At 37.8% G+C, this 25,196-nt stretch overlaps 1 protein-coding gene across 1 annotated transcript; it reads right to left on the bottom strand.

Annotated features, from left to right (window-relative positions):
- Nucleotides 1-4,324: 4,324 nt before the first annotated feature.
- Nucleotides 4,325-24,089, bottom strand: LOC112558713. The gene is made up of 7 exons (XM_025229315.1): nucleotides 22,642-24,089; nucleotides 20,620-20,731; nucleotides 20,202-20,307; nucleotides 19,460-19,539; nucleotides 14,604-18,895; nucleotides 6,840-7,645; nucleotides 4,325-6,753 (listed from the first exon to the last, which is right to left on the bottom strand). The coding sequence occupies exons 5-7, from the start codon at nucleotides 18,836-18,838 to the stop codon at nucleotides 4,475-4,477; spliced, it is 7,320 nt and encodes a 2,439-aa protein (XP_025085100.1). The 5' UTR covers nucleotides 18,839-18,895; nucleotides 19,460-19,539; nucleotides 20,202-20,307; nucleotides 20,620-20,731; nucleotides 22,642-24,089; the 3' UTR covers nucleotides 4,325-4,474.
- Nucleotides 24,090-25,196: the final 1,107 nt, after the last annotated feature.

Here is a 25,196-nt window from a genome sequence, read left to right as displayed (position 1 = left end):
AAATGAAATACACGATTGCCTGCCAGTCAGTCTTCAAACTGAAACAGAAAGCATATAAAATTGATCCATTTGTTATTATATTGCATGATGTAGCACCTTTGATTTTTTATTCTGATACTTTCATATTCAAGAAAAATATTCTTGCAGCCATGATTTAGTACATACCAATGTGATTTTTATTTACATTATAGGATAGCGATAATTTGGTAGTTTATTTGGTTGCTTTCATTTTTTAAGTATAAATTCATCATTGAAAATAATTGGTTTAAAGAACCAAAATACTTTTTAGTTAAATGTTTCCCCATGCATTGTAATATTCTGAAGATCAACTGTTAATACATAGTTTTATAATCTTTCTGTATTTGATCTTTTCTTTTTTAAATATTACTAGTTGTTTTGTCTGGCTTAGGTTTAAGATTACTCTGTGTGATGTGTGAACAAGAGTGTCCTTGCCTACTCTCTCTCATACACACACATATCTATATATATATCACAAATTACAGAATAAATAAAATGCAGTCATATAAATTAATGCTTATAAATGATGTCATAAAAATAGAGCATCCAAATATTTAAACTCCTATTTGAAATTTATTTTCAATCGACAGGCAGGCTGAGCAAACTTTCACTTGAGTTTCTAATGATCCAATGGGTCTACCAGGGTTAAAAATAATAAAAACAATACATCTAAAACAAAAACAGAATATAAAAAAGATCAGTGTGAACATTCTCTAAATACCTACTTATGTAGACCTTTTCCTGTTCTTACCTAGTGTTCATAAAGAAATTAAATTAACAAATACAAAACAAATTTAAAAGATAACAATATACACACTAGAAAACATTGCCATACAAACACTTTATAATAAAATTAAAATAACGGTTATACCAAACGTTTACAAAGAAAAAAAATGTGACAGTCTTAAAAAAAAAAGTATTCAAAACTATGAAAAAAAAGTAAGTCCAAATATTCATCCTCTCGATCCTTCCCCAAACATTATGCTTCCCCATCCTATCTTCTAACAAAATGAATGAACCTTCCAAAGAATAACAATGAACATGAAGAGTTTCTTTCAGTTGTTAAAATAGTTTGAGCATAATGTTACCAAATGTTTAATATAGCATTACGTAAAATTCTAGCCAGTACTAAATTGAAAGCATATCTCCACACTTGATTTTTAGAGATGAATCTACAGCAGGTGGGTGACTGATACATTCACAGTGACATACTGTTCATTCATTTATGTGTGAGTAAAATAAGATACATGTACCTTGCAGATATTTAAAATCTTGCATATCAACTTCATATATAAGAATTCTTTGCTCATTAACAATTTGCATATATACGTTTTATGAATTCCATACATTTTATGAATATATTGTATGTACTATCTTCCACAGTTCTTTTGTTTTTTTGCTCATTAAAACGAGGTTTGTTGACTGGTAAGTCTTCATGAACACACAAATATGTAATGAAAAAAAAAATTTGGCAATGCATTGCTGATGTTAACAAAAATAACTGCACACAAAAATATTTAAACCCAACCTCAACCTACGTTTCAACTGATAAAAGTATACAGGCATGCCTTATACTACATGTTTTCACATTTACGTATGACAATGCATGATTCAAATACTCAAACATTGTTAAGTTATACCAAGATATTTTTTGCTGTTTTTAAAATTAAATCAATGGCAGTCCATAATAATATACATTAATCCATATAATCAAATTGTATATCACACACAAACAGTACAGGCTATGTAAAATCAAATAGGAAAAAAATTATCTTTTTTGGTCAAAGATGGGATTTATAAACAGGACTTACAGAAACACAAAATAATTTTTGGATTGTGAAGCATAGAAAAATATCATGTAAGAACGAGACATTAAGGTAAGCAGAACACATCAAATTGTAGAAAGGATAATTTGAGATATGTTTAAAGTCAATTAATTGTGCTGATATGATCATAAAGTAAACCTTAAAAAAACAAGCAGCAATTCACAAACACCTAAAGTGGACATAATCTTTGCGAGAAATAATAAGCATCAGCTGATACAGAATATTACTGATATTTATGTAAAAGAGTGAAAGAAACATGCAGTCATATTTGTGTAATTCTGAGAAGCATTTTGTTGCCTGTGTACAAAAACAGTTTTGGCTGCTCAATGATTGCAATGAGGGTTAACTAAATAAAGAATCTTATAACTCTTGTTTCTATTTATTGTATGATAAATCAGAATCATTACTTCATAAAAAAATGAAATTTGCCATGAAGAACAAAACTTTTTAAATCATGCAGAATCCCTAACATACAAAACATAGCATTTATACAGTTTAATGGTTAGAAAATCTTTTGACTTTTTTAAAAATGTAAAATTTATATTTTCTAATAAAGTATGTTGAAATATTTGTAATAAAAACTCATTTGTATAGTACAATTGCAATGTTCAGTATTAATGCATTAACAAATCTACATAAGTCTACAAAAACATGCAGGGGGAGCAGAAAAAGGAAGCACATTTAAAAAAACCAAATGGAAGTGAAAATAGAAATTTTATGACAGGTAAAAGAAGAACTGGATACATGGAGCAGAATTGTCAGAAACAACAAAATTTCCCCCAAGACCCAGTTCTCATGTTTGGCAACAATATCCATGGTCAGTTTATCATCACAATTAAAGAGCATCTCATACAATGAGAGAAAAGTGAAAAAGCTGGATGAAAGTTGGAGGAAATATCTTTAAGTGCCCTTACTGTCATTTTTGGATAGGGAACTGTTGTTGTTGTTGCTGTTGTAATGATGATGATGATGATGATGATGAAAAATTTGAAGCACATTAAAGTTATTCAAAATAATAGTCTAAATTTGAATGAAAGGGTAAGCTATCTTCACCGACAGAATAATCTATGCTTCTGTCACTGTCATTGTAATCACTGTAGAGATGAAAGTCATCATCCTCTTCTGAGAAGCTAGAGCTGAGATCTTCATGCTTATGGAAAACAAACTCTGTGGACAGTAAATCGCAAAAAGATATAAGATTTTTTAACGAAGAAGGGATCTTCAAGCTCTTGAGCTTGTCTGCCCTGCCAGGCCCACAACCAAGCCAATGAGAGACCGATAAACGACATAGTGATTGAAGTGAGTGGGGCTCACTGGCGGCTTTGCTTAAAACCTCAAGGAGCTCTCTGACATCGTTATTTGTGTCTGCAAGCACAGCCATCTTCACTTGGTATTCTGTATTCAAGCGAAATAACTCTGAGTTGGAGCTGGCGCCTGATTGGATCAATAGCTTGACTGCGGAGATGTGTCGCTTCTGTACTGCTCTTTCTGTGGGAGAGACAGGTTGTTCCAAGAAACTTCTTTGCGAAGCAATATGGCGTCTGTAAGCCTCGGTTGATGCGTTGTCACTCCAGCAGGAAGAAGTTTCTTTAGAGCATTCAGAGTGCGCTGTCCACCAAACTCCACGACTTTTCTGAGTAGTGTCTGTCCTGAAATTTCGACAAGAAGAGGATCGGCTCCTCTCTCCAACAGTGCACTGAACAAACAACTGGTAGCATTCTCTTCACTTTCTCCTAAGCTTTCGCAAACGTCATTACTGAAAGTACTCCAGATCGATATACAAGTTTAGTATTTATATCAAGACCTCTCGATATCAATAAATCAAGAAAACACATCCACGTTGCGTAATTTTCCTGCGAGTATCTGGACATCATCAGCTCTAAGAGCATGTTACTGACGTCTGCTCCGCATTCAACTAAGGCAATCGCCATCTTCCAATTAGCCTGTTCTACACACTTCTGCAGCACAGTTTTTGGGTTCCTATATCCGTACTCTTCTTGAAACGAATTGTTAATAGCAGAACCGTCATTTGCTATGTATTTTATGAAAAGATGCAGTTGTTCCCTGGTGACATCTTCCCAATGACAGCTGTCAAGGTGTTTTAAAGCTGACAGTTTTTCATTCTGGTTGAGTTCATAAACAGCTCCTAATGAAATTAACTTTCCGACTATTTCCCATTCGTCGTTGCCAGCCGCTATTTGCAGGGCTGTCTTGTTGTCTGGCCCTCGACGGTTGACGTCTTCGCCGTGTGTTACTAATGTCCTTATTAGGAGTTGTTCAAGGGATTCGTAGGTGGAGGTCTTTGAATGATAGATATAAATAGCAATGTTCTGGGTCTGTTTATTAAGAAGCTTATGAAGTAAATAATAACCCTTACTGTCAGGTATGCTTGTACTAGCGCCGTGATCCACAAATGTTTTTACAGTGTCCCAGTTGCCTTCATCAGCCGCCACATGGACAGGCGTATCACCATCGTCGTTTCTGAGGTTTATGTCGAAACCACGGCTAAGCAAGAGACGTGTAATATCGGTCATGTTGCTGCAAGCAGAAGTGTTTCTTGCAAATTCATGAAAATATGAGTTTCCCTTTCTCAGAGGTGGATTAAGATGAGCTCCTGATTCTAAAAGGTATTATGAAAAGTTTCCATTTCTTGAGTGTGAATGCAAGTTCTGCGGGTGTCTTTCCCCTTGGATCTGGTGTGCTAACAGAAAGTCCCTGTCTCTTAACAATGTCAGTAGTTTCAGTTGACTGTCTTCAGAAGATGTGGAATGGTCACTGTATGTTAAGAATGTCATTAATTTTAGTTGACTATCCTCAGCAAATGTGGAATGTTTTATTAGATTGTGCACAGGATAAAGACCTTCCAAAATTTCAACCTCAAATCGAGCCCCGCTGTTCATCAGTAATTCTACTACAGGCCAGTTGTTGTTTCTGACTGCAAGATGAAGAGCTGATTCGCCGTCTGGGGAGCAGATGTTGATGTCAGCACCTTTCTGCACCAGACGCTGACAAATAGAAAGACATTCTGGCGAGGGCGTTTGTGATACTCTCATCAGAAGAGTAAAGCCCTCGTCATCTTTTGTGTTTGTATTTTCAGTGCTGTCTATTAGGCGGTCCACAATGCCCATCAGCCTACGTTTTGCTGCAATTTGTAATGCTGTGTTACCCCGAGGGTCCAAGGCGTTCACACTAACACCAGAATCCATAATCATATCTAAAGTATCATTATAACTGTACATTCCTCTGTCAGCACCAATAACAAATCTGTGTAAAATTGACAGACCTTTGCTGTCTACCATGTTTTCACGTGCACCTTTTAGTATCAAACCTTTTACCAACTTCCAGTTACCTGCCCCTGCTGCGAGATGAAGCAGCGAGTTGCCATCACGATCCTTAGCATTTACAGGTAATCTTTTCTGAATCAGGTCACAGAGCTCGACGTGGTTGTCTCCTTGGTGACTGCAAACTAAATTGTGCAAAAGATATTTGTCTTCGTGTTCTTTAAATACAAGTCTGCGTGAAGCAAGTAAACATTCCATCATTCTCCAGTTTTCATTCTGAACTACAATTTTCCAAACGGTCTCACCACCATTTGACACAATGTCAGACCTAGCTCCCTTTTCAAGTAAAAGCTCAATTAGTGATAAACTTGAGTGATCATAATTGTGTATCTGTCCTAGCCTATGAAGGACTGTGAAGCCTTCAGCGTCGACATCGTTAACATCTGCCCCGCATTTTACGAGGTCTTTGGCCACGGCCCAATTTTTATGCTGGACAGCAAGATGAAGAGGTGTGTTTCCTTGAAGATCTTTTTGTTTTATAATTGCACCGCACTGTGAAAGTTCTTTAGCAGTGACTGAATCAGACCTTTTCTCTTCTGTTGCTATTCTGTGAAGAATCGAAAACCCTTCGCTATCTTTTGTGTCTACTTCAGCGCCAAGGTTCGTAAGGTGCTTGACAATCTGCCAGTGGCCATTTCTGGCTGCCAGGTGTAACACAGTATCGCCGTTTTGATCACGACAGGTGTAGTCAGCGCCAAGCTCAATGAGGCGGCAGAATAAGGAATACTCTGAAGAAAATGTATTTGTTGCTGACATGACAAGTCTTTGAATAACAGTCAAACCATTAGAATCTACCTTGTCTATGTTATCCACATAATCTACAATGAGTTCCACCACTGACCAGTTGCCATGCCTTGCAGCCAGGTGGAACACCGTATCGCCAGTCCAACAACGAGTGTTACAGTACATACTAATATCCAAAAATGAAAGCATATTATGCTCCATGTTTTTTCCCATAGCGTATCTGTGAACAATATGAAAGCCTTCGCTGTCTAGTTCGTCCCATGCGGCGCCTTCTTGTTCTAGCAGCTTGACCATGTCCCAGTTCTGACATTTTGCAGCCAGGTGTATGGCTGTATCGCCTGTTTTACTTTTTGCATTGATGTCACCAACTTTCTGAGCCACCTTGTGAAACAAACTGTGGTCTTGCAAGGATGTTGCTATGGCAAGTCTGTGCAGAATGTTGAAGCCTTCACTGTCAGGCTGACCAGCATCGTCAACATACTTCAACAAAAATTCCACCATGATCCAGCTGTCATGTTTGGCGGCAAGATGCAGAGCAGAGTTACCATCACAATTCTTTTGTTGAATATCAGCGCCTCTCTTTACAGTCAGCACTAAAACGTTTATGTATGAATTGATATTCGAGAATAGTTCTCTTTTGGTCATCGCCATCATGAGTAGCACTGTCTTCTGTTCATTGTTAACACCATCAGCACGAGCACCTCGACCTAATAATGTCGTCATTAACGATAGGTTACCGGCGAGTGCTGCCAGATGTAAGGCTGTGTTTCCCTCACCGTCTTTTTTGTTGATGTCGTTGTTGTTACGACTTAACAACGGAAGATCTTATTGATGTTATAACAATCTTCAAGGTTAGTGTAAGAAGCGACAATGTGTAGAACTGAGCGCTGTTCACAATTAACCAGATCACAGTAGGCTTGTCGGTGTAACAGAGCCTCCATCATCATCCAGTTGCTATTTTTGGCAGCAATATGTAGAGGTGTGTCACCGGAAGTATTCTGTAGATTGACATTTGCCCCTTTGCTGATGAAATAGTGCAAAAGGCGGACATGGTCATCGCTATCAAACATGGCCACTCTGTGTAACACGGCCATCCCCTCACTGTCTACAGAGTTCACTTGTTGTTCTGTTACAAACATTTCACGTACAAGTGACGTGTGAAACGTGACTGCCAGCCGGACCAGTGTGTGGTGAAGCTGTTTGTGACAGCTGTGTAGTGCTGTGTCTTGTAGTCTGTCCCACAACAGTTTGACAACAAGCGCGTGCATATAAGGCGTCTCTTGTGGTTTCCAGTTGTTAGTCAGAGTCTGCAAGAAAGAACACACGTGTGTTACATCAGGTGGTAGAGCTGCCTGTCGGGATAGAAGCTCCATCACCATCTTTGTGTTGTCACATCTGGCAGCCACCACGACAGCTGTGTCACCGCTTGTATCCACCATGTTGATGTCTACTTTGTGTTTCAGAATCTTTGTCAGTATGTCTCCTGCCAGTGAGAGGCTGACTTCCGGTGCTGCTGCCAGTTTATGGAGGAGACTGCACTGCTCTACATCACACCTACAGACGCCATCGACACTCAGCAAGTCATTGACCAGAGTCCAGTTACTAGACTCAGCCGCTGTGTTTAGTTCTGTTGCCATTTTGCTAAGTGGCAGAGCTTTGTTTGGATGAGCCATGTCCTGGCTTGTGGCTACAACTGAAGACTCCTGAGTCTGGGGACTTTACTCCATGACTGCTACTTACAGATGTCTTTGAGGCTGCCTGTGTAAATGAATCAAAACAATCTAGTGGCGGGTAGACTTTACATACTTTTAATACATAACTTTTAATACATTTATGGTTCGCCTTTTAAAGTAAATTTTAAACTAATTTTATGCTGCATGCATTGCTTTTAAATGTCGATTTAGTATTTCTGCTGTTATCTGTTAAATATCTGTCAAAAAATTGCTTTTATTTTGTAGTTAATTAGTATAGTATAAAGGACATTAGACAAAATTATCATTGATAATCAAGAATACCTCCCCCAAGATCATTTCTCAAAAGATAATTATTACTACTATATTACTAATTATTGCATTGGAAACAATCTTTCTTTAATGTTTATTTAGTTTTATTAGTACCTTCCATACTTGTAACGTTGTTACATTCAAATACATCAAGACCTTACCACGAAGATTCTGTCCTTTGTTAGTGAACCTCTAGTATACTGCCAATAGCAGAAAGTCATCTCGTCAGTACTTCTTGATATTTCTTCTTGGCTTAAGATCTGGTGTATCAGCAATCAACCAGAAAAGGAAAGTTAAAGAAATTCAAAATGAAAGCCAACAGTGTTTGGAGAAAAATATAAAAGCAACTTTCGTTTTAATTATACTCGCCAGTATTATTTACACCTATGATTGTCAAAGACAAATTGTTTCTATCTAACGACAGATATATTGGAGAGGAAAATTGTCGCGTGTTCCAAAATTTTGTCAGCAAAATTTGGTTTTGCAGTGAGTTTATGCATTCATTTTGAAAAATAAGTGGACAGGTTTAAAACATTCGTCTGTTTTAACAGTCATAACTTCTCAATTCGAGTGTTGTAGATGTGTTAAGATTAAATAGAATGAAATGCATGCGACACCTTAGGAGTGTGAGTATGGGCTTGACAAATTTTATTTATTATTGTTAAGTTTGTAGGACTTCTGTGGTGAATATCCTTGTCATTAAGACAAACAGCCTCTACATGTTTTACAAAGTTATCCTATTTTTAACGGTTTTGACATTAACGCGAATATTACACGCGTGTGTCAAAGCGAAATGAAACAAGAACATTAAAATAATTTGTTATGTCACGCTACCTGAGGAAGATAGGTCTGTGGTCGCCATTGCTACCGACTGAAGCACTCACCGAGGTAGGTTGGTACGACTGTAGGTCATGCCTGTAATGAGAAACAGTGACAGGAAAGTAGGCCGCTACCTAGAAAACTCTGACAAAGACTACTTTCATTTCAGTATCTGCTGTCGGTTACAAAATTAGTCGAAAGAGATACAAACTTGTTACATTTACCTTAACTCCGGGTGCTGACGGTGTGGAGTTGGTTTGGCGGTGGATACATGGGCGCATGAACACAAACAACACAAGCGATCAGAATCACACAAACGACTCGACCATTGCTCATTACAAACTACAGTGTAGGCCATTAAGAGACTGTGGTTGGCGTCCAAGACTACTTAACCTCTGCTTATATTTACATGAATTTTCAAACGTTACCCAGATTACTCAATCAAAAATAATACTTTAAACACGAGTCGATTTTTTGGGGGGAATTGTACCGCGGATTAACTTCGTAGCGTTGTCAGGTGTGAATCGGCAACAATTTTGGCGCCTCCACAACGCTGACTCGGTGTGGATAAAACAGATTAATATTTTTAATTTCGTTGTAAGTTATTTTATTGTTTATTTGATAAATACATGCCTAATCTTCTATAAATACCTCTTTGAAGTTATAAGTCAGCATTTAAATATTTAATCCGCCATAATATGTCAATCACGGACATTGGAAATACCCAAATGACACATGTCAACACTTGTCCCAAGCGTTTGAGGCCATGTCTAGGTCCGTACGATACATAGTGTCCAAACATTGGGATCCAAGCATTTCGGCTTAAGCCAATTCTCGGATTACTGGACGGCAATTATGACACAAAAACAGGGGGTCATGAAATAATGACACAAGTAATGTTAAAATTAGACATGCATTAATGCAACTGATTGCAGTCACTTGACCTTTACTGATCATCGGGGTGGGGGGTTGGGGATATGGGGGTGTGGGGAAGTGGATTGTAGAGCTGTAGTAGAATCTGTCAGTTCATTTTTGATCGCCTTCAAGTTCTTCCTCCGCTGCAGCCTGAACAACTGGGCAGCTATAGTAGTTTAAATGGAAGAGTAGTCGTAATAATAATGATGATGATGATGACAAGTGAGAATTCATAAAGTGCAATATCTCAGCCAAAGGCGGACTCATTACGTTAAACAAATCATAAATTAGCAATAAAGATATAGAAACAAATCACAAAATAATAACAAAGAATGTAGAAGGAAGAACAGTGGTAAAGCCGATAACTGTAGATTTAACGGAAGTGACTCCAGAGAATATGGTTAGTAACATCAGGAGAATTTTGAGAAGATATTGAGTAATCTTGAGAATATTAAGAAATGCTATCACATGAAACCGCAAGAGGGTGATCATCACTTCAGTTCATTCAATGCAGATCACGGTCGCTGCCGAAGCGAGTGAAGATGGCGGAGTGGCCTCCAGCCAACAGATCCACACAGTTTTTTTTTCAAATAACATTTTATATACAGTCCTGTTGCAAGAGGAAGAAAACGCAGCAGAAGCACATGCAAACTTGAAGGTCCAACATTTTTATTCAAATCGAACCACAACCACAAAATAAAAACAAAACTAAGGAGAACCGATCCCCTTTTATGATCCGTCCACGATGATAAATGTAGCTGTACTAGTGAGTAAAAAAATAACTAGCGTTGCAATTGCTAATTCATAAATTGAAAATTTTGTATCAATAATAGCAAAACATTTGTCAAAGCTAAAAGATAAGATTTACAGGCGAACATGGAAAGCAGTATATACAAGCAGTATATACAAGCAGTATATAAAAGTATACTGTAACATTCCAATCGAAACATCATACCTTTTAAGTATTAACATAATGAAATAGTCACATCTTCACTTTACAAAATACACAGCAAGTGTCTGCTTACAGTTGGTAAAAGGCGTTACAATAATTTTAAAAAAAAATGGTTATTGGTAAAATGTCATCATGACCCGAATACTTAGCTGAAAGTAGTCATAAGATGATCTATGTATGTATACTGTGTAACTATAACATCAGCTCAGTGAATGTTATGTTTTCCTCTTTTTAATTTGCGCACATGAAGATGCTCAAACAAGGATTACATAGACGTTTCTCATCCCTCACAGCTGTCTCAATATTTCCTACACTGCAAGATTAGTTATCTATCATAGATGAAAATAAATAAAGTTTCGATAGTTAAGATTGACATTTTAGACAAATTATTACACAAAGAAGACACAGCGTTATGACTATTGTTATGATCTCATCGCATCTTTCATTTCTTTCCATAAAGAAGCATCTGTAACAGACACTTAAACATCTTCGAAATTATGTGTCATGTACAAATTATTTACAATATAAACTTAATAAGCCACCTGACAGTGTAAAACATTTTCCGTCAAACGCTTTCCTTCACATAATTTTTTCTCATCAAGGTAATTGCTTTTTTTCAAATATTTACAAAACGATGAATGCAGTGTGATTATTAGCAATTATAAGACAGCAAGTTGACTCAATGACAAAAAAATAACTGTCACAGCGCATTGAACCAAAACGTTCAAAAGCAATTGAAGGAGTGGTTGTTCAAATAAATTAAATAGGCAAGGGAAAAAAAGACAAGAAAGGAAAGAAAATTAATACCAAATTAAGTAATCACTGAAATTTACTCCAGCTACTGCCCTTCAGTGTTTTCGTGGGTGGCGCGTTTCGTTGACGTGCCCGTGACATGAGTGAATTCCCACATACCCACGGGCGAATTGGGGCAAACATTCTTCTATCCCTCCTAGACTGCTTATGGTGAGATATTTCTTCTGGAGTCTGAAGCTCTTCTGACAGTATATCCCGAAACAGAATGTACTGCTGAAGCCGTTGAGGGACAGGAAGACACGTGACCTTCTCTTCCCTTCTGGTGCCACAGCCAAGAGCGTGAGAGACAGTCAGGCGACACAGAGACTTGAGAGACCGAGGCTGAGTGGCAGCCTGCTTCAAAAAGTCCAGCATTTCTTTCATTGCTCTTGTCTTTTCGAGTTGTAATGGTTTCTCATGCTGTTCACTCAGCTCAAACAAAGATCAATGCGAACATTCTCAGGATACCTACTAATGGAGGCGTATTGCTTGTTGCATTTGCTACTGTTTATTAAGAAAAAATGACAATTAAAAGTTTTTAAATATATTCGAAGATAATATGCACACGCTAAGAAACATGCCAATGCAAAAAATGTTGTAATAAACGTTAACAAAGACAAAAACAGTGTCAATCTTAATAATTATGTAAAAAATTGTTTAAAATAGTTATCTAAAATTATAGTACAACTCGAAAGCCTATCTGGACACTTGATGGATCTACAGCAGGCGGGTGACTTCATAAATTTCTGTAAAATATTTTGAGCTATACACATTAATATGTCACCAAAGTAAGATGCATGGACTTCCCAGATCATTTAAAATCCTCCTAATCAATTTCATATTTACAAATTCTGTGTTCTTTAACAATGTTCACATATACGTTTTATATATCGTTAATTCAAAATACTTTACGTATGTATTCTACGTATGTATTCTATTACTATTTTCCACAATTCTTTTGTCTTCTAGCTTATTAAGGCCAGGTTTGCTGAATCGTTTAAAGCCGATGTTTTTGCAAGTCTTGTGAACACACAAAATTGAGGCAAAAGTTTCTTGCAATAAATTGCCAATTTTAAGAGAAATAACTGAACTCAAAAATATTAAAAACACGATCTCAAACAACTTCTCAAAAGACGAAGGCATGCAGATATGATTCATTCTACACGTTTAAATATTTATATACGAAAAAAGTATCATCAAAGTACTCAAACATTATTAAATTATACAAAAAGATTTTGTGCTTGCAGTCAGTACATAATGATATACATTAATATGTGTCATCAAAATGCGTAGATGGTCAAAGCTACAGGAAGCTGTTAAAGCATGAAAAGTCAAACAGGACAACAAATATTTATCATTTTGGTGAATGATAAAGTGTACATCAACTTTGCAAGAAATAGTATGCAACCACTCTGATTGCTCAATGGTTTCAATGAGTGATAACTAAATAAAAAACATCTTATACCTTTTGTTTCTGGTTCTTCTGTAAAAATGACAAAACAATATCACTTAAGAGGAAGTGAAATTGGTCACGTAGAACAGAATTTTACTAAATTTTGCAGAAAAATTATCAGACACAAAAATAGCATTTATCGATGCTTACAATTTTTAGAAAATCTGTTTACTATTGTATGTATAAACAAAGCATATTTTCCAATAAATATATTGCCGACCTATTCATACTAAGAAGTCGTATGCGTAATATAACTGAAATGTTCAATAAACAATCTTCATAAGTCTACAAATACATGTAAGGTGAATAGAAAAAAAGCACTTTTTAAAAAGCTCAAGCAATTCATGTTCAAAATAGAGGACTAAACAATAAAGTAATTATTATAATTTTTTTCTCTTGTAACACATACATAATAAATGGTATCAAAACATGGGCACATAAAGCTACGTGTGCAGAAAGTCGATGCCTAATACGGTTGATCATGATTAGTCCAACAAAGATGGATTCCTATATCGTGTTACATACTTGTGGAAAGACGAGGACGATTTATAAATTCACCGCGATGCTTGGGAGACCGGAAAAGAATAAGGCTGACACCTGAGAAACTGAGTGACATGAAGATAGGAAAATGTTTGAATTTGTGTTCAGAAACTTTGGAAATGGCTTTATTTAGGGTTTTTACCTCTGAAGCTTACTATAGAATCAATTTGTTTTCAAAATCCAGTATTTAAATGAATAAACTATTTGCTGGGTGTAGATGAACACATCACATTTGGAAAGCTTGAACAGATGTCACGAGTGATTTTGAATGCACAGATGGCTGGTCACAGAACCAGGTAGCAGGACATCAGCAGTGAGCAAGTATAGTTGCTGAAACCCTAGATACACAGCATTGCTCAGCAGATTGGACGAGGTCATGACCTCTCATCCTATGGACGCGAGCATTGCGATATGAATGAAGCCAAGATTGAAGCATGCCAGTGGGGCGGGAAGTTGATTGAATTTGTTGGAATGTGATGGTCGACAGTGTCAAAAGCAACTAACAGATCAAACATCAATAGAACTGTAATCTGACCTCGATCACAAGCAATATTTTGGTCATAAAGCTCCATGAAGATTCAACTTGTTAGTCAAAATCGAATATTTGACGGAATAGAATGTATATCCTGAAATCGTTTCCAAAGTTACGCAATACCATTCGTCAAAGCTGTGTTAATAAGTGGTGTTCACAGTAAGCCGATTGAAATGGTTTAAGGGAATTTAGCTTAGTGAAGTGATGCAGCAGTCGTGAAAGACAAGTATCATAGATAAGCAGGAAGACTGGATCCTTAACGATGGTTCTTCGGGTTCTTGGGGTAATATTAGACTTTTATTAAAAATGTCATGAAAATGTATTTGAAAGACGGAGAAAAAGGGTCATACAAGAAGGAATGAGTAAAAATACTAATAACTTAGTCAAGATTAGAATGGTGGTCGGAATAAGATCCAGTAATTTCTTTTTCAGCAACATCAGTTTGTTAATAACCTTTCTTCTAGTCTCAACATGCAGACACCATCCTGTATATTTAATTTAGCATAAGATACACTACGACTTTAATTCCATGTACCAAACTCAGCCAGCGAGTCCCTTTGATGGAACAAATGTTTTTGTTGAGGATGTTGATGACAATGAAGCTGTTGTCAAAATTGATGTGCAGGTATGTGATTAATCTAAAAATGTCAAAATTTGAATGAAAGGGCTAGCTAAATTCACCACCAGAATAATATGGGTCATCAGAATCAGATGTACGAGGGGACATGCTTCCAAAGAACCCAGTGCCATCATAATAGATGATGTTGTCGCTGTCATTGTCATAGTTAATGGAAATAAAGTCATCATTGCCATCTGAGAAACTAGGGACGAAATCTTCACTTTTATTGGGAAAAAGATCTGTGGAAAGGGGAGCCGATCCTCTGTGTCCCGTAGAGTCAAGAACCAGAGTATCGGCTCCCCTTTGTTTGGTATTAATATCAAGACCTCTGGAAATCAATAAATCAAGAAAACGCATCCGCGTTGTGTGATCAACCCCCGAATATCTGGACTTCAGCAGTTGTAAGAGCGCCCCATCTCTGAGCATCTGACTCACGTCTGCTCCACATTCAACTAAGGCAATAGCCACCTGCAAATTAGCCTTCTCTACGCTCTTCTGTAACAAAGTTTTTGGGTTACCATGTCCGCGTTCATTTTGGAAAGAGATGTTAATATCAGAACCATCATTTGTAATGTATTTTATGAAAGAATACATCTTTTCCCTGGCGCCACTTTCCCAAGCAAAACAATAGAGGTGTTCTAAGGCTGACAGTTTCTCATCATGACTGAGTTCCAAATCAGCTCCTAATGAAATTAACTCTCCGACCACCTTCCATCTGTGGTTGGCAACAGCTAATTGCAGGGCTGTCTTGTTGTCTGGCCCTCGACGGTTGACGTCTTCGCCGCGTGCTACGAAAGTCCTTAAGAGTTCTACGTGTGATTTGTAGGTAGACGGCTCTTCAATAACGTGGTAACCAAAACGTTGACTGGTTTGTTTCTTAAGACGCTTATGAAGCAGACAATACCCTTTACTGTCAAGCACGTTTGTATTGGCGCCGTGCTCCACAAATGTTTTTACAGTGTCCCAGTTGCCTTTATCAGCCGCCACATGGACAGGCGTATCACCATCGTCGTTTCTGAGGTTTATGTCAAAACCACGGCTAAGCAAGAGACGTATAATATCGTTCATGTCGTCATGGGAAAAGCATTTTGCAAGTTCATGAAAATATGAGTTTCCATTTCTGAGAATTGGATTTAAATGAGCTCCTGATTCTAAAAGGTGTTTGAAAAGTTTCCATCTCTTGAGTGTGAATGCCAGTTCTGCTGGTGTCTTTCCCCTTGAATCTTGTGTGCTAACAGAAAGTCCTCTGTCTTTTAAGAATGTCATTAATTTAAGTTCATTATCCTCAGAAGATGTGAAACTTTTTATTAGATTGTGCACAGGATGAAGACCTTCCAAAATTTCAACCTCAAATCGAGCGCCGCTGTTCATCAGTAATTCTACTACAGGCCAGTTGTTGTTTTTGACTGCAAGCTGAAGAGCTGATTCGCCATCTGGGGAGCAGACGTTGATGTCAGCACCTTTCTGCACCAGACGCTGACAAATAGAAAGACATTCTCGCGAGGGCGTTTGTGATACTCTCAACAGAAGAGTAAAGCCCTCATCATCTTTTGTGTTTGGATTTTCAGTGCTGTCTATTAGGCGGTCCACAATGGCCATCAGCCTACGTTTTGCTGCAATTTGTAATGCTGTGTTACCCCGAGGGTCCAAGGCGTTTAAGTCAACACTAGAAGCGATGATCGTATCCAGAGAATGGGCATAATTGTACATTTCTCTCTTTGCATCAGTAACAAATCTGTGCAAAATGGACAAGCCTTTGCTGTCTACCATGTTTTCACGTGCACCTTTTTGTATCAAATGTTCCACCAACTTCCAGTTACCCGCCCCTGCTGCGAGGTGAAGAAGCGAGTTGCCATCACAATTTTTAGCATTAACAGACAATCCTTTCTCAATCAGGAGGTCACAAACATTAGTGTAGTCGTCTCCATGGTGACTGCAAACTAACTGGTGCAAAAGACATTTGTCTTCGTATTCTCTGAATACAAGTGTTCCTTGATCAAGCAAACATTTCATCATGCTCCAGTTTTCATTTTGAACGATAATTTCGGAAACGGTCTCGTATTTGTTTGTCTTAATATCACACTTCGCTCCCTTTTCAAGCAAGAGTTGAATTAGCGACTTACATGAGTAATCAGAATTTTGTATTTGTCCTAGCCTGTGAAGGACCGTGAAGCCTTCGGCATCGACATCATTAACATCTGCCCCGCAGTTTACGAGTTTTTCTGCCACGGTCCAATTTTGATGATGGACTGCAAGATGAAGAGGCGTGTTTCCTTGAAGATTCTTGTGATTTATAGATGTACCGTGCTGTGCAAATTCTTCAACGGTGACTAAATGACTTCTGTCTGTTGTTGCTATTCTGTGAAGAACCGAAAACCCTTCGCTATCTGGTGTGTCTGCTTCTGCCCCAAGGTTCGCAAGGTGTTTGACAATCTTCCAGTGGCCATATTTGGTAGCCAGGTGCAGCACAGTGTCGCCATTTTGATCACGACAGGTGTAGTCAGCTCCAAGCTCAATGAGGTGGCTGATTAACGAATTATCATAAAATGTATCTGTTGGTGACATGACAAGTCTTTGAATAACAGTAAAACCTTCAGAATCTACCTCGTTTATGTCATCCACATCTTCTACAATGAGTTTCACCACTGACCAGTTGCCATGCCTTGCAGCCAGGTGCAACACTGTATCGCCAGTCCAACAACGTGGGTTACGGTGCATGCTGTTCTCCAGAAATGAAGGTAACGAATAATGCTTTTTGTTGTCTCCCATAGCGTATCTGTGAACAACATGAAAGCCTTCGCTGTCTAGTTCGTCCCATGCGGCGCCTTCTTGTTCTAGCAGCTTGACCATGTCCCAGTTCTGACATTTGGCAGCCAGCTGTATGGCTGTATCGCCTGTTTTACTTTTTGCATTGATGTCACCAACTTTCTGAGCCACCTTGTGAAACAAACTGTGGCCTTGCGAAGATATTGTCATGGCAAGTCTGTGCAGAATGTTGAAGCCTTCACTGTCAGGCTGAGCAGCATCGTCAACATACTTCAACAAAAATTCCACCAAGCCCCCGTTGTCGTGTTTAGCAGCAAGATGCAGAGCAGAGTTACCATCACAATTCTTTTGTTGAATATCTACGCCTTTCTTTAAAGTCAGCACTAAAACATTGATGCAGGAATTTATATTTGAGAATACTTCTTTTTTTGCCATGGCCATCATGTGTAGAACTGTCTTCTGCTCGTCATTAACACCATCAGCACGAGCACCATGATCTAACAATGTCTTCATAAAAGTTATGTTACCGGCGAGGGCTGCCAGATGTAAGGCTGTGTTTCCTTCGCCGTCTTTTTTGTTGACATTATTATTGTTGAAAATTAACAGTTGAAATAGATGTTCAATTTCAGAAAAACGTTTAGAATCTGTGTAAGAAGCCATTATGTGTAAGACTGAGAGCTGTTCACAGTTAGTCACATCACTGTAAGCTTGTCGGTGTAACAAAGCCTCCATCATCATCCAGTTGCTATTTTTGGCAGCAATATGTAGAGGTGTGTCACCGGAAGTATTCTGTAGATTGACATTTGCCCCTTTGCTGATGAAATAGTGCAAAAGGCGGACATGGTCATCGCTATCAAACATGGCCACTCTGTGTAACACGGCCATCCCCTCACTGTCTACAGAGTTCACTTGTTGTTCTGTTACAAACATTTCACGTACAAGTGACGTGTGAAACGTGACTGCCAGCCGGACCAGTGTGTGGTGAAGCTGTTTGTGACAGCTGTGTAGTGCTGTGTCTTGTAGTCTGTCCCACAACAGTTTGACAACAAGCGCGTGCATATAAGGCGTCTCTTGTGGTTTCCAGTTGTTAGTCAGAGTCTGCAAGAAAGAACACACGTGTGTTACATCAGGTGGTAAAGCTGCCTGTCGGGATAGAAGCTCCATCACCATCTTTGTGTTGTCACATCTGGCAGCCACCACGACAGCTGTGTCTTTATTTTTATCCATCATATTGATGTCCACTTCATGTTTTAAGATTTTCTTAAGTATATCTCGTGCAAGCGAGAGACCGACTTCCGGTGCTGCTGCCAGTTTCTGGAGCAGAAAACTCTGCTCTATGTCACACTTTGTGACATTATCAGCACTCAGCAAGCTGTCAATAAGAGTCCAAGCTGAAGATTCAGCAGCTGATGTTAATTCTGCTGTCTTTTTTGTAAATGTCAGGCTATTGCTTAAGGAAGGCATTTCCTGGATTATAATAGGACCTGAAGACATCTTAGACTGGGTTATGGACTCCATGAGCGCAGCTGGTTGGTCACTTTGATGCCTTTGACTCCAACTAGGTTAGCGTTAATTCTGTTAAACAGCACATCATGCAAATCTGACAGCGAGTAATATTGAAAAGTATATTTTATTTACAAAACAAATATGGGTTAATATTGCTGTATATTGTGCTTTCAACATCATATTATGTACACTACTTTTAATCCCTTACATTTATACTAAAAAATAATCTCATGGAATAGTTAAAGCAGATTAATATTATATATGTAAACAGCATTAGATATTTGGGCTTTAATAGTTATTCAGTATACCCTATACAAAGTATACATTTAAGGGTTTTAAATTCTAGGCTGTGTATATACTATTAGATTTCACCAAACAGAGATTTTTTTTTTTAATCCTGACAGCAAGCTAGTTTCCCCTGTGATCGATTGAAATACTAATTTCAAGTACGTGCAGTCCATACAGACTACATTGTGCACTGTACAAACCAACAAGTTAAAGGCTAACTTGTGTGCAGTACTTGCTTCATTATGATCGGGTTAAGTTCATTTTCAAATAATAAATCCAAAAATATAAGTACATATAATTATTATAATTTGCAGGATATAAGCCTTCAAACACCCGCATTCTTACCTGCTACTAGGAAAGCAGAACAAACTCCCCTGGCACACAAGAGTTGTTTCTAATAGTGAGTGTGGTTCAGTGCAGCAGACCTGTGCATTAATTAAAGTATTTTTGCCTTTAAAGTTTTCAGAAAATAAACATAATTAAAGTAAACATCCTCTAATACATTATTTATTGTGAGGAAAAGTAGTTGCATTTTTTACCTTGTCTACTTGATTCAATTAATGCATGCAGAGTTTATTTTGTGCATGAATTTATCCCAAAACGGATATTAAAATGAAAGGAAAAAATAATGTAAATGCAATCATTATCCTTGTGTGCTTTACATTAGTTCACAGATTTCAAACAACTTTTGAGAGATTTGATTTGAAATAATAAAGAGTATATTTTTCTTCACCACATATTGTGATAAATATATTAGTATTTTTGAAATTATAGCGACATTTCAGATGCTTAAAAATGAGAAAAATATCATTAATATGTCTACTTTCATTTCTTGTAACATGAACTCTTTATGACTTTTCTGATGCACAATCTCTAACGATTCCTTACAGCTGTGTTGGCCTGCTGTCTGTTGGCATTTTTGTTGAAACTGAGTGCAGCAAGAATAACTGTTACAAATATTACTCATCAAGTGGAACACAGATATACAGCTACATCAAGGAATACATGAAATGAATCTTGTTTAAAAATGCCTATGTTTTATCTATTCAAAGTGAAATCCAATCATGTTTGAGGTGAAATGGTTTACCATAGAATGAAAGCTGTCTGGGGCCCTGTTGATGATAACAAGCAGATAGCCTACACCAACTGTCTTGATTACAAAATATATCCCAGTTTCACTGAAGGCTTTGAACCTGAGACACAAAGCAAAGAATAAATATACTGGATATTTAGGAAATCTGCATGCAAGTTAATAATGAAAATAAGGATAAAATGACTTCTATAGCTGATGTTTGTAGATATCTTAAGGGTAGGATACACTGATAAATGGTAAAATAACCACTGTAACTTCATTAAACAAAAATAGGGAGAAGAATCAGTAATAAATGTTCACAGATCAGATTTCAGATGGGAGACCTGACTAAAATTAGTAATGCATACCTAGCTTCAGCCACATTTTTTTATTTTTTAGTGTCACATCAAGCATAAAGGAAATGTAGTCCTACCATGTTCATAAATATTCTGCAGGTTTATTTCCAGAAATGTTCAGGCTGCTATCTTGACCTCTGCCACATCAGCTGCCTCAACAGGAATCCAATACAAATGGCTGAAGATCAACTTCAAACATCCAATAGACATTTAATACTCCTTTTATTTGATAAGGTTACAAGCTTCTTCAGTCCTATAGTGTCTTGTTAGAATGACTACAGTTTGAACACCTTTAGATAGACAAAATAGGAACAGATTTCTTTGTTGTCATGAATTTGCCCAACATTGCATGTTTTCGTCATAAAACCTAAATATTGATAATGTCTGTGTGTCCGGACTGAACACATTCCTAGTGAACACTGCGGCCCCTATAGCGCCAGATCAGTCCGTTCCTCTTTGGTGTTCCAGGAAAGAGGACGGAATTTCCCAAGGAGGATGTTCCGCTAAATTCTAGCTCCTTTTAGTCGGGATTTTTATGTGTACACGTGTTCTCAACAACACGGACAGCTCAAATCTCTTTTCCTCCAGTGATGCAAGTTCATTTCAGTCATTCGCTTGGACTGACATGCCCACACAGTTAAATCAGTTCAAAGAGATTTTTTTTTTTACATTATTTCCACATACAACTACTATTTCTATTCTAACCTAGCCCACAAAAACTATAGTAGCTAACTCCCGGGGGTGGGGAAAGAGGGGTTGAGTGATGTGAGCCACTTTCCAGCGGGACCAAAACACTTTGCTGCAGGACTTCTCAGAACCAAAGTTTTATTGCTTTCCCTAGCAGGACCAGCCGCCTGTCGGTAAACAGGTGCAAGCACCGACTTCTGCCTGCTATTTATACCGCAGACAGTTTAGGTGCTATGTCACCCGCTGTTGTCGTCTGTCTCGCGCTGCACCGCTCGCGCGACTAAGTATGGGGTACACACTGCCCTAAGCACGCGCTCCTGTTACAATATATATAGTCATTACAAAAAGCTGTGTCGTTAGTATTTTATTATTAGCTTAAATGTTATTTCTCCCTTTTTTATGGTTAGCTGCATTACTGATTACTTACACTTGTTTAAGCTTGTTACCAGCAGTTCCGTGTTGGTTTTGACAGTTTGTGCTTTTGTACATTTGACACTGCTATAGGAAACAAATCTCTTCGATTTACTGTCAAGCCAAGACTTGTCTGTACTGCATACGTGAGTCGATACCAATCGCTTTCGAAATGTTTTGAGAAAATTCTTGAGTACAAGGCGAGGTCCGCACGACAAGTTTAAACAAAGTTAATCTACTGGCGTATGTAGCCTGTGTCTTTGCGAAATGAGTACAAACTCAATCTGAGTGTAGAAGCGAACAGCCAGTAACATCACATAGTGTCGCTGGTTTTTTTTTAAACCGTGAATTGCACTGCTTGCAGCAAATGTGCAGACGACCCATTCCTAAAAATAACTCACGTACGTCACTTCCTCACAAAGCCAGGCATGATTAGGAGAAAATCAAAATGACATTTCTCGTGCCTCTTCGTTATAAAACACCACCGAAATATGTTTCTGTGATGCTTTATGCTCGATTTCCAGCAATTTTCTCTGTGCATATGGGTTAGCCTTTATTAACGAAATTCAAACAGAAAGTAAATCTTTACTCTTCGTGATAACTTTTTACAACTTTCGTTTTCGATTTACATTCCTTTTCTACGAAGTAGCAGTTGAATCTATTGTCAAACCAGAAAGTGGCTTTATATAAATATATACATTGATTATTTTCATAAAATGGAAGACTTAGGTATTTAACAAAAGTCAAATAACTCGAAAATCTTTAACGCGTGTTGTTATACATTAATTTCAGTCAACTTCTCTGTCATGCATTGCTTTTGTAGCAAGTTTGACTTCTGTCAGCGAATATCCTTTGTCATTGACAACAAACAGCTTCTAAGGGTTTGCAAAGTTATCGCATTTTTATCGGTTTTGACTTTAACGCGGGATATTACACGTGTGGGTCAAAGCAGGAATAATCTAACAAGAACATTTCAAAAAGAATTTGTTAAGTGACACTACCTGAGAGAGGTCTGTGGCCGCCATTCCTAGCGACTGAAGCACTGACTGTACCTTGCCAGGTGTGCCGGCAGATAGGGTCATACTTATAAGTAGAAACAGTAGAAGGAAGGTAGGCCGCTACCAAGAAGACAAAGCCTACTTTCGTTTCGCTGCTATCTGCTTTCGGTTACAAAATAGGCGAAAAGAGCAACCAACTTAATTGTTACAGTCAGGCCCGTTCTTACCCCCCGCGGGGCCCGAGGCATAAGGTATGTGCATGGCCCTTGACACCTGCCCCTAAGCACGGCCCTGAGCCGAGTGTTTAATACCTGTCAAAAAATTGCTTTTATTTTGTAGTTAATTAGTATAGTATAAAGGACATAATTTTATGCTGCATGCATTGCTTTTAAATGTCGATTTAGTATTTCTGCTGTTATCTGTTAAATACCTGTCAAAAAATTGCTTTTATTTTGTAGTTAATTAGTATAGTATAAAGGACATAATTTTATGCTGCATGCATTGCTTTTAAATGTCGATTTAGTATTTCTGCTGTTATCTGTTAAATACCTGTCAAAAAATTGCTTTTATTTTGTAGTTAATTAGTATAGTATAAAGGACATTAGACAAAATTATCATTGATAATCAAGAATACCTCCTCCAAGATCATTTCTCAAAAGATAATTATTACTACTATATTACTAATTATTGCATTGGAAACAATCTTTCTTTAATTTTTATTTAATTTTATTAGTACCTCCCATACTTGTAACGTTGTTACATTCAAATACATCAAGACCTTACCACGAAGATTCTGTCCTTTGTTAGAGAACCTCTAGTATACTGTCAATAGCAGGAAAGTCATATGGTCAGTACTTTTAGATATTTCTTCTTGGCTTACGATCTAGTGTACAGCAATAAACCAGAAAAGGAAAGTTAAAGAAATTCAAATGAAAGCCAGCAGTGTTTGGAGAAAAAAATAAAAGCAACTTTCGTTTTGATTATACTCGCCAGTATTATTTACACCCTATGATTGTCAAAGACAAATTGTTTCTTTCTAACGACAGATATATTGGAGAGGAAAATTGTCGCGTGTTCCAAAATTTTGTCAGCAAAATGTTTGGTTTTTGCAGTGAGTTATGCATTCATTTTGAAAAATAAGTGGACAGGTTTAAAACATTCGTCTGTTTTAACAGTCATAAATTCTCAATTCGAGTGTTGTAGATGTGTTAAGATTAAAATAGAATGAAATGCATGCGACACCTTAGGAGTGTGAGTCTGCGCTTGACAAATTATTTATTGATTATTATTAAGTTTGTATGACTTCTGTCGGTGAATATCCCTTGTCATTAAAGACAAACAGCCTCTACATGTTTTACAAAGTTATCCTATTTTTAACGGTTTTGACATTAACGCGGAATATTACACGCGTGTGTCAAAGCAGAAATGAAACAAGAACATTTAAAAATAATTTGTTATGTCACGCTACCTGAGGAAGATAGGTCTGTGGTCGCCATTGCTACTGACTGGAGCACTCACAATGGTAGGTTGGTACGACTTGTGGGGTCATGCCTGTGATGAGAAACTAGTGACAGGAAAGTAGGCCGCTACCAAGAAAACTCTGACAAAGCCTGCTTTCATTTCAGTATCTGCTATCGGTTACAGAATTAGAGATACAAACCTGTTACATTTACCTTAACTACGGGTGCTGACGGTGTGGAGTTGGTTTGGCGGTGGATACATGGGCGCATGAACACAAACACACAAGCGATCAGAATCACACAAACGACTCGACCATTGCTCATTACAAACTACAGTGTAGGGCCATTAAGAGACTGTGGTTGGCGTCCAAACTACTTAACCTCTGCTTATATTTACATGATTTCAAACGTTACCAGATTACTCAATCAAAAATAATACTTTAAACACGAGTCGATTTTTTTGGGGGGGATTTACCGCGGATTAACTTCGTAGCGTTGTCAGGTGTGAATCGGCAACAATGGCGGCCTCCATAACGCTGACACTCGGTGTGGATAAAACAGATTAATATTTTAGTTTCGTTGTAAGTTATTTTATTGTTTATTGATAAATACATGCCTAATCTTCTATAAATACCTCTTTGAAGTTATAAGCCAGCATTTAAATATTTAATCCGCCATAATATGTCAATCACGGACATTGGAAATACCCAAATGACACCTGTCAACACTTGTCTCAAGCGTTTGAGGCCATGTCTAGGTCCGTACGATACATAGTGTCAAAACATTGGGATCCAAGCATTTCGGCTTAAGCTAATTCTCGGATGACTGGACGGCAATTATGACACAAAAACAGTGGGTCATGAAATAATGACACAAGTAATGTTGAAATTATATATGCATTAATGCAACTGATTGCAGTCACTTGACCTTTACTGATCATCGGGGTGGGGGGTTGGGGATATGGGGGTGTGCGGAAGTGGATTGTAGAGCTGTAGTAGGATCTGTCAGTTCATTTTTGATCGCCGTCAAGTTCTTCCTCCGCTGCAGCCTGAACAACTTAGTTACCTGTTTGTCTGGGCAGCTATAGTAGTTTAAATG

This window comes from Pomacea canaliculata, linkage group LG3 (assembly GCF_003073045.1).
Source record: "Pomacea canaliculata isolate SZHN2017 linkage group LG3, ASM307304v1, whole genome shotgun sequence".
NCBI lineage: Eukaryota > Metazoa > Mollusca > Gastropoda > Architaenioglossa > Ampullariidae > Pomacea > Pomacea canaliculata.
Note: the sequence above shows the minus strand (reverse complement) of the source record. Positions and strands in the feature narration are given on the sequence as shown.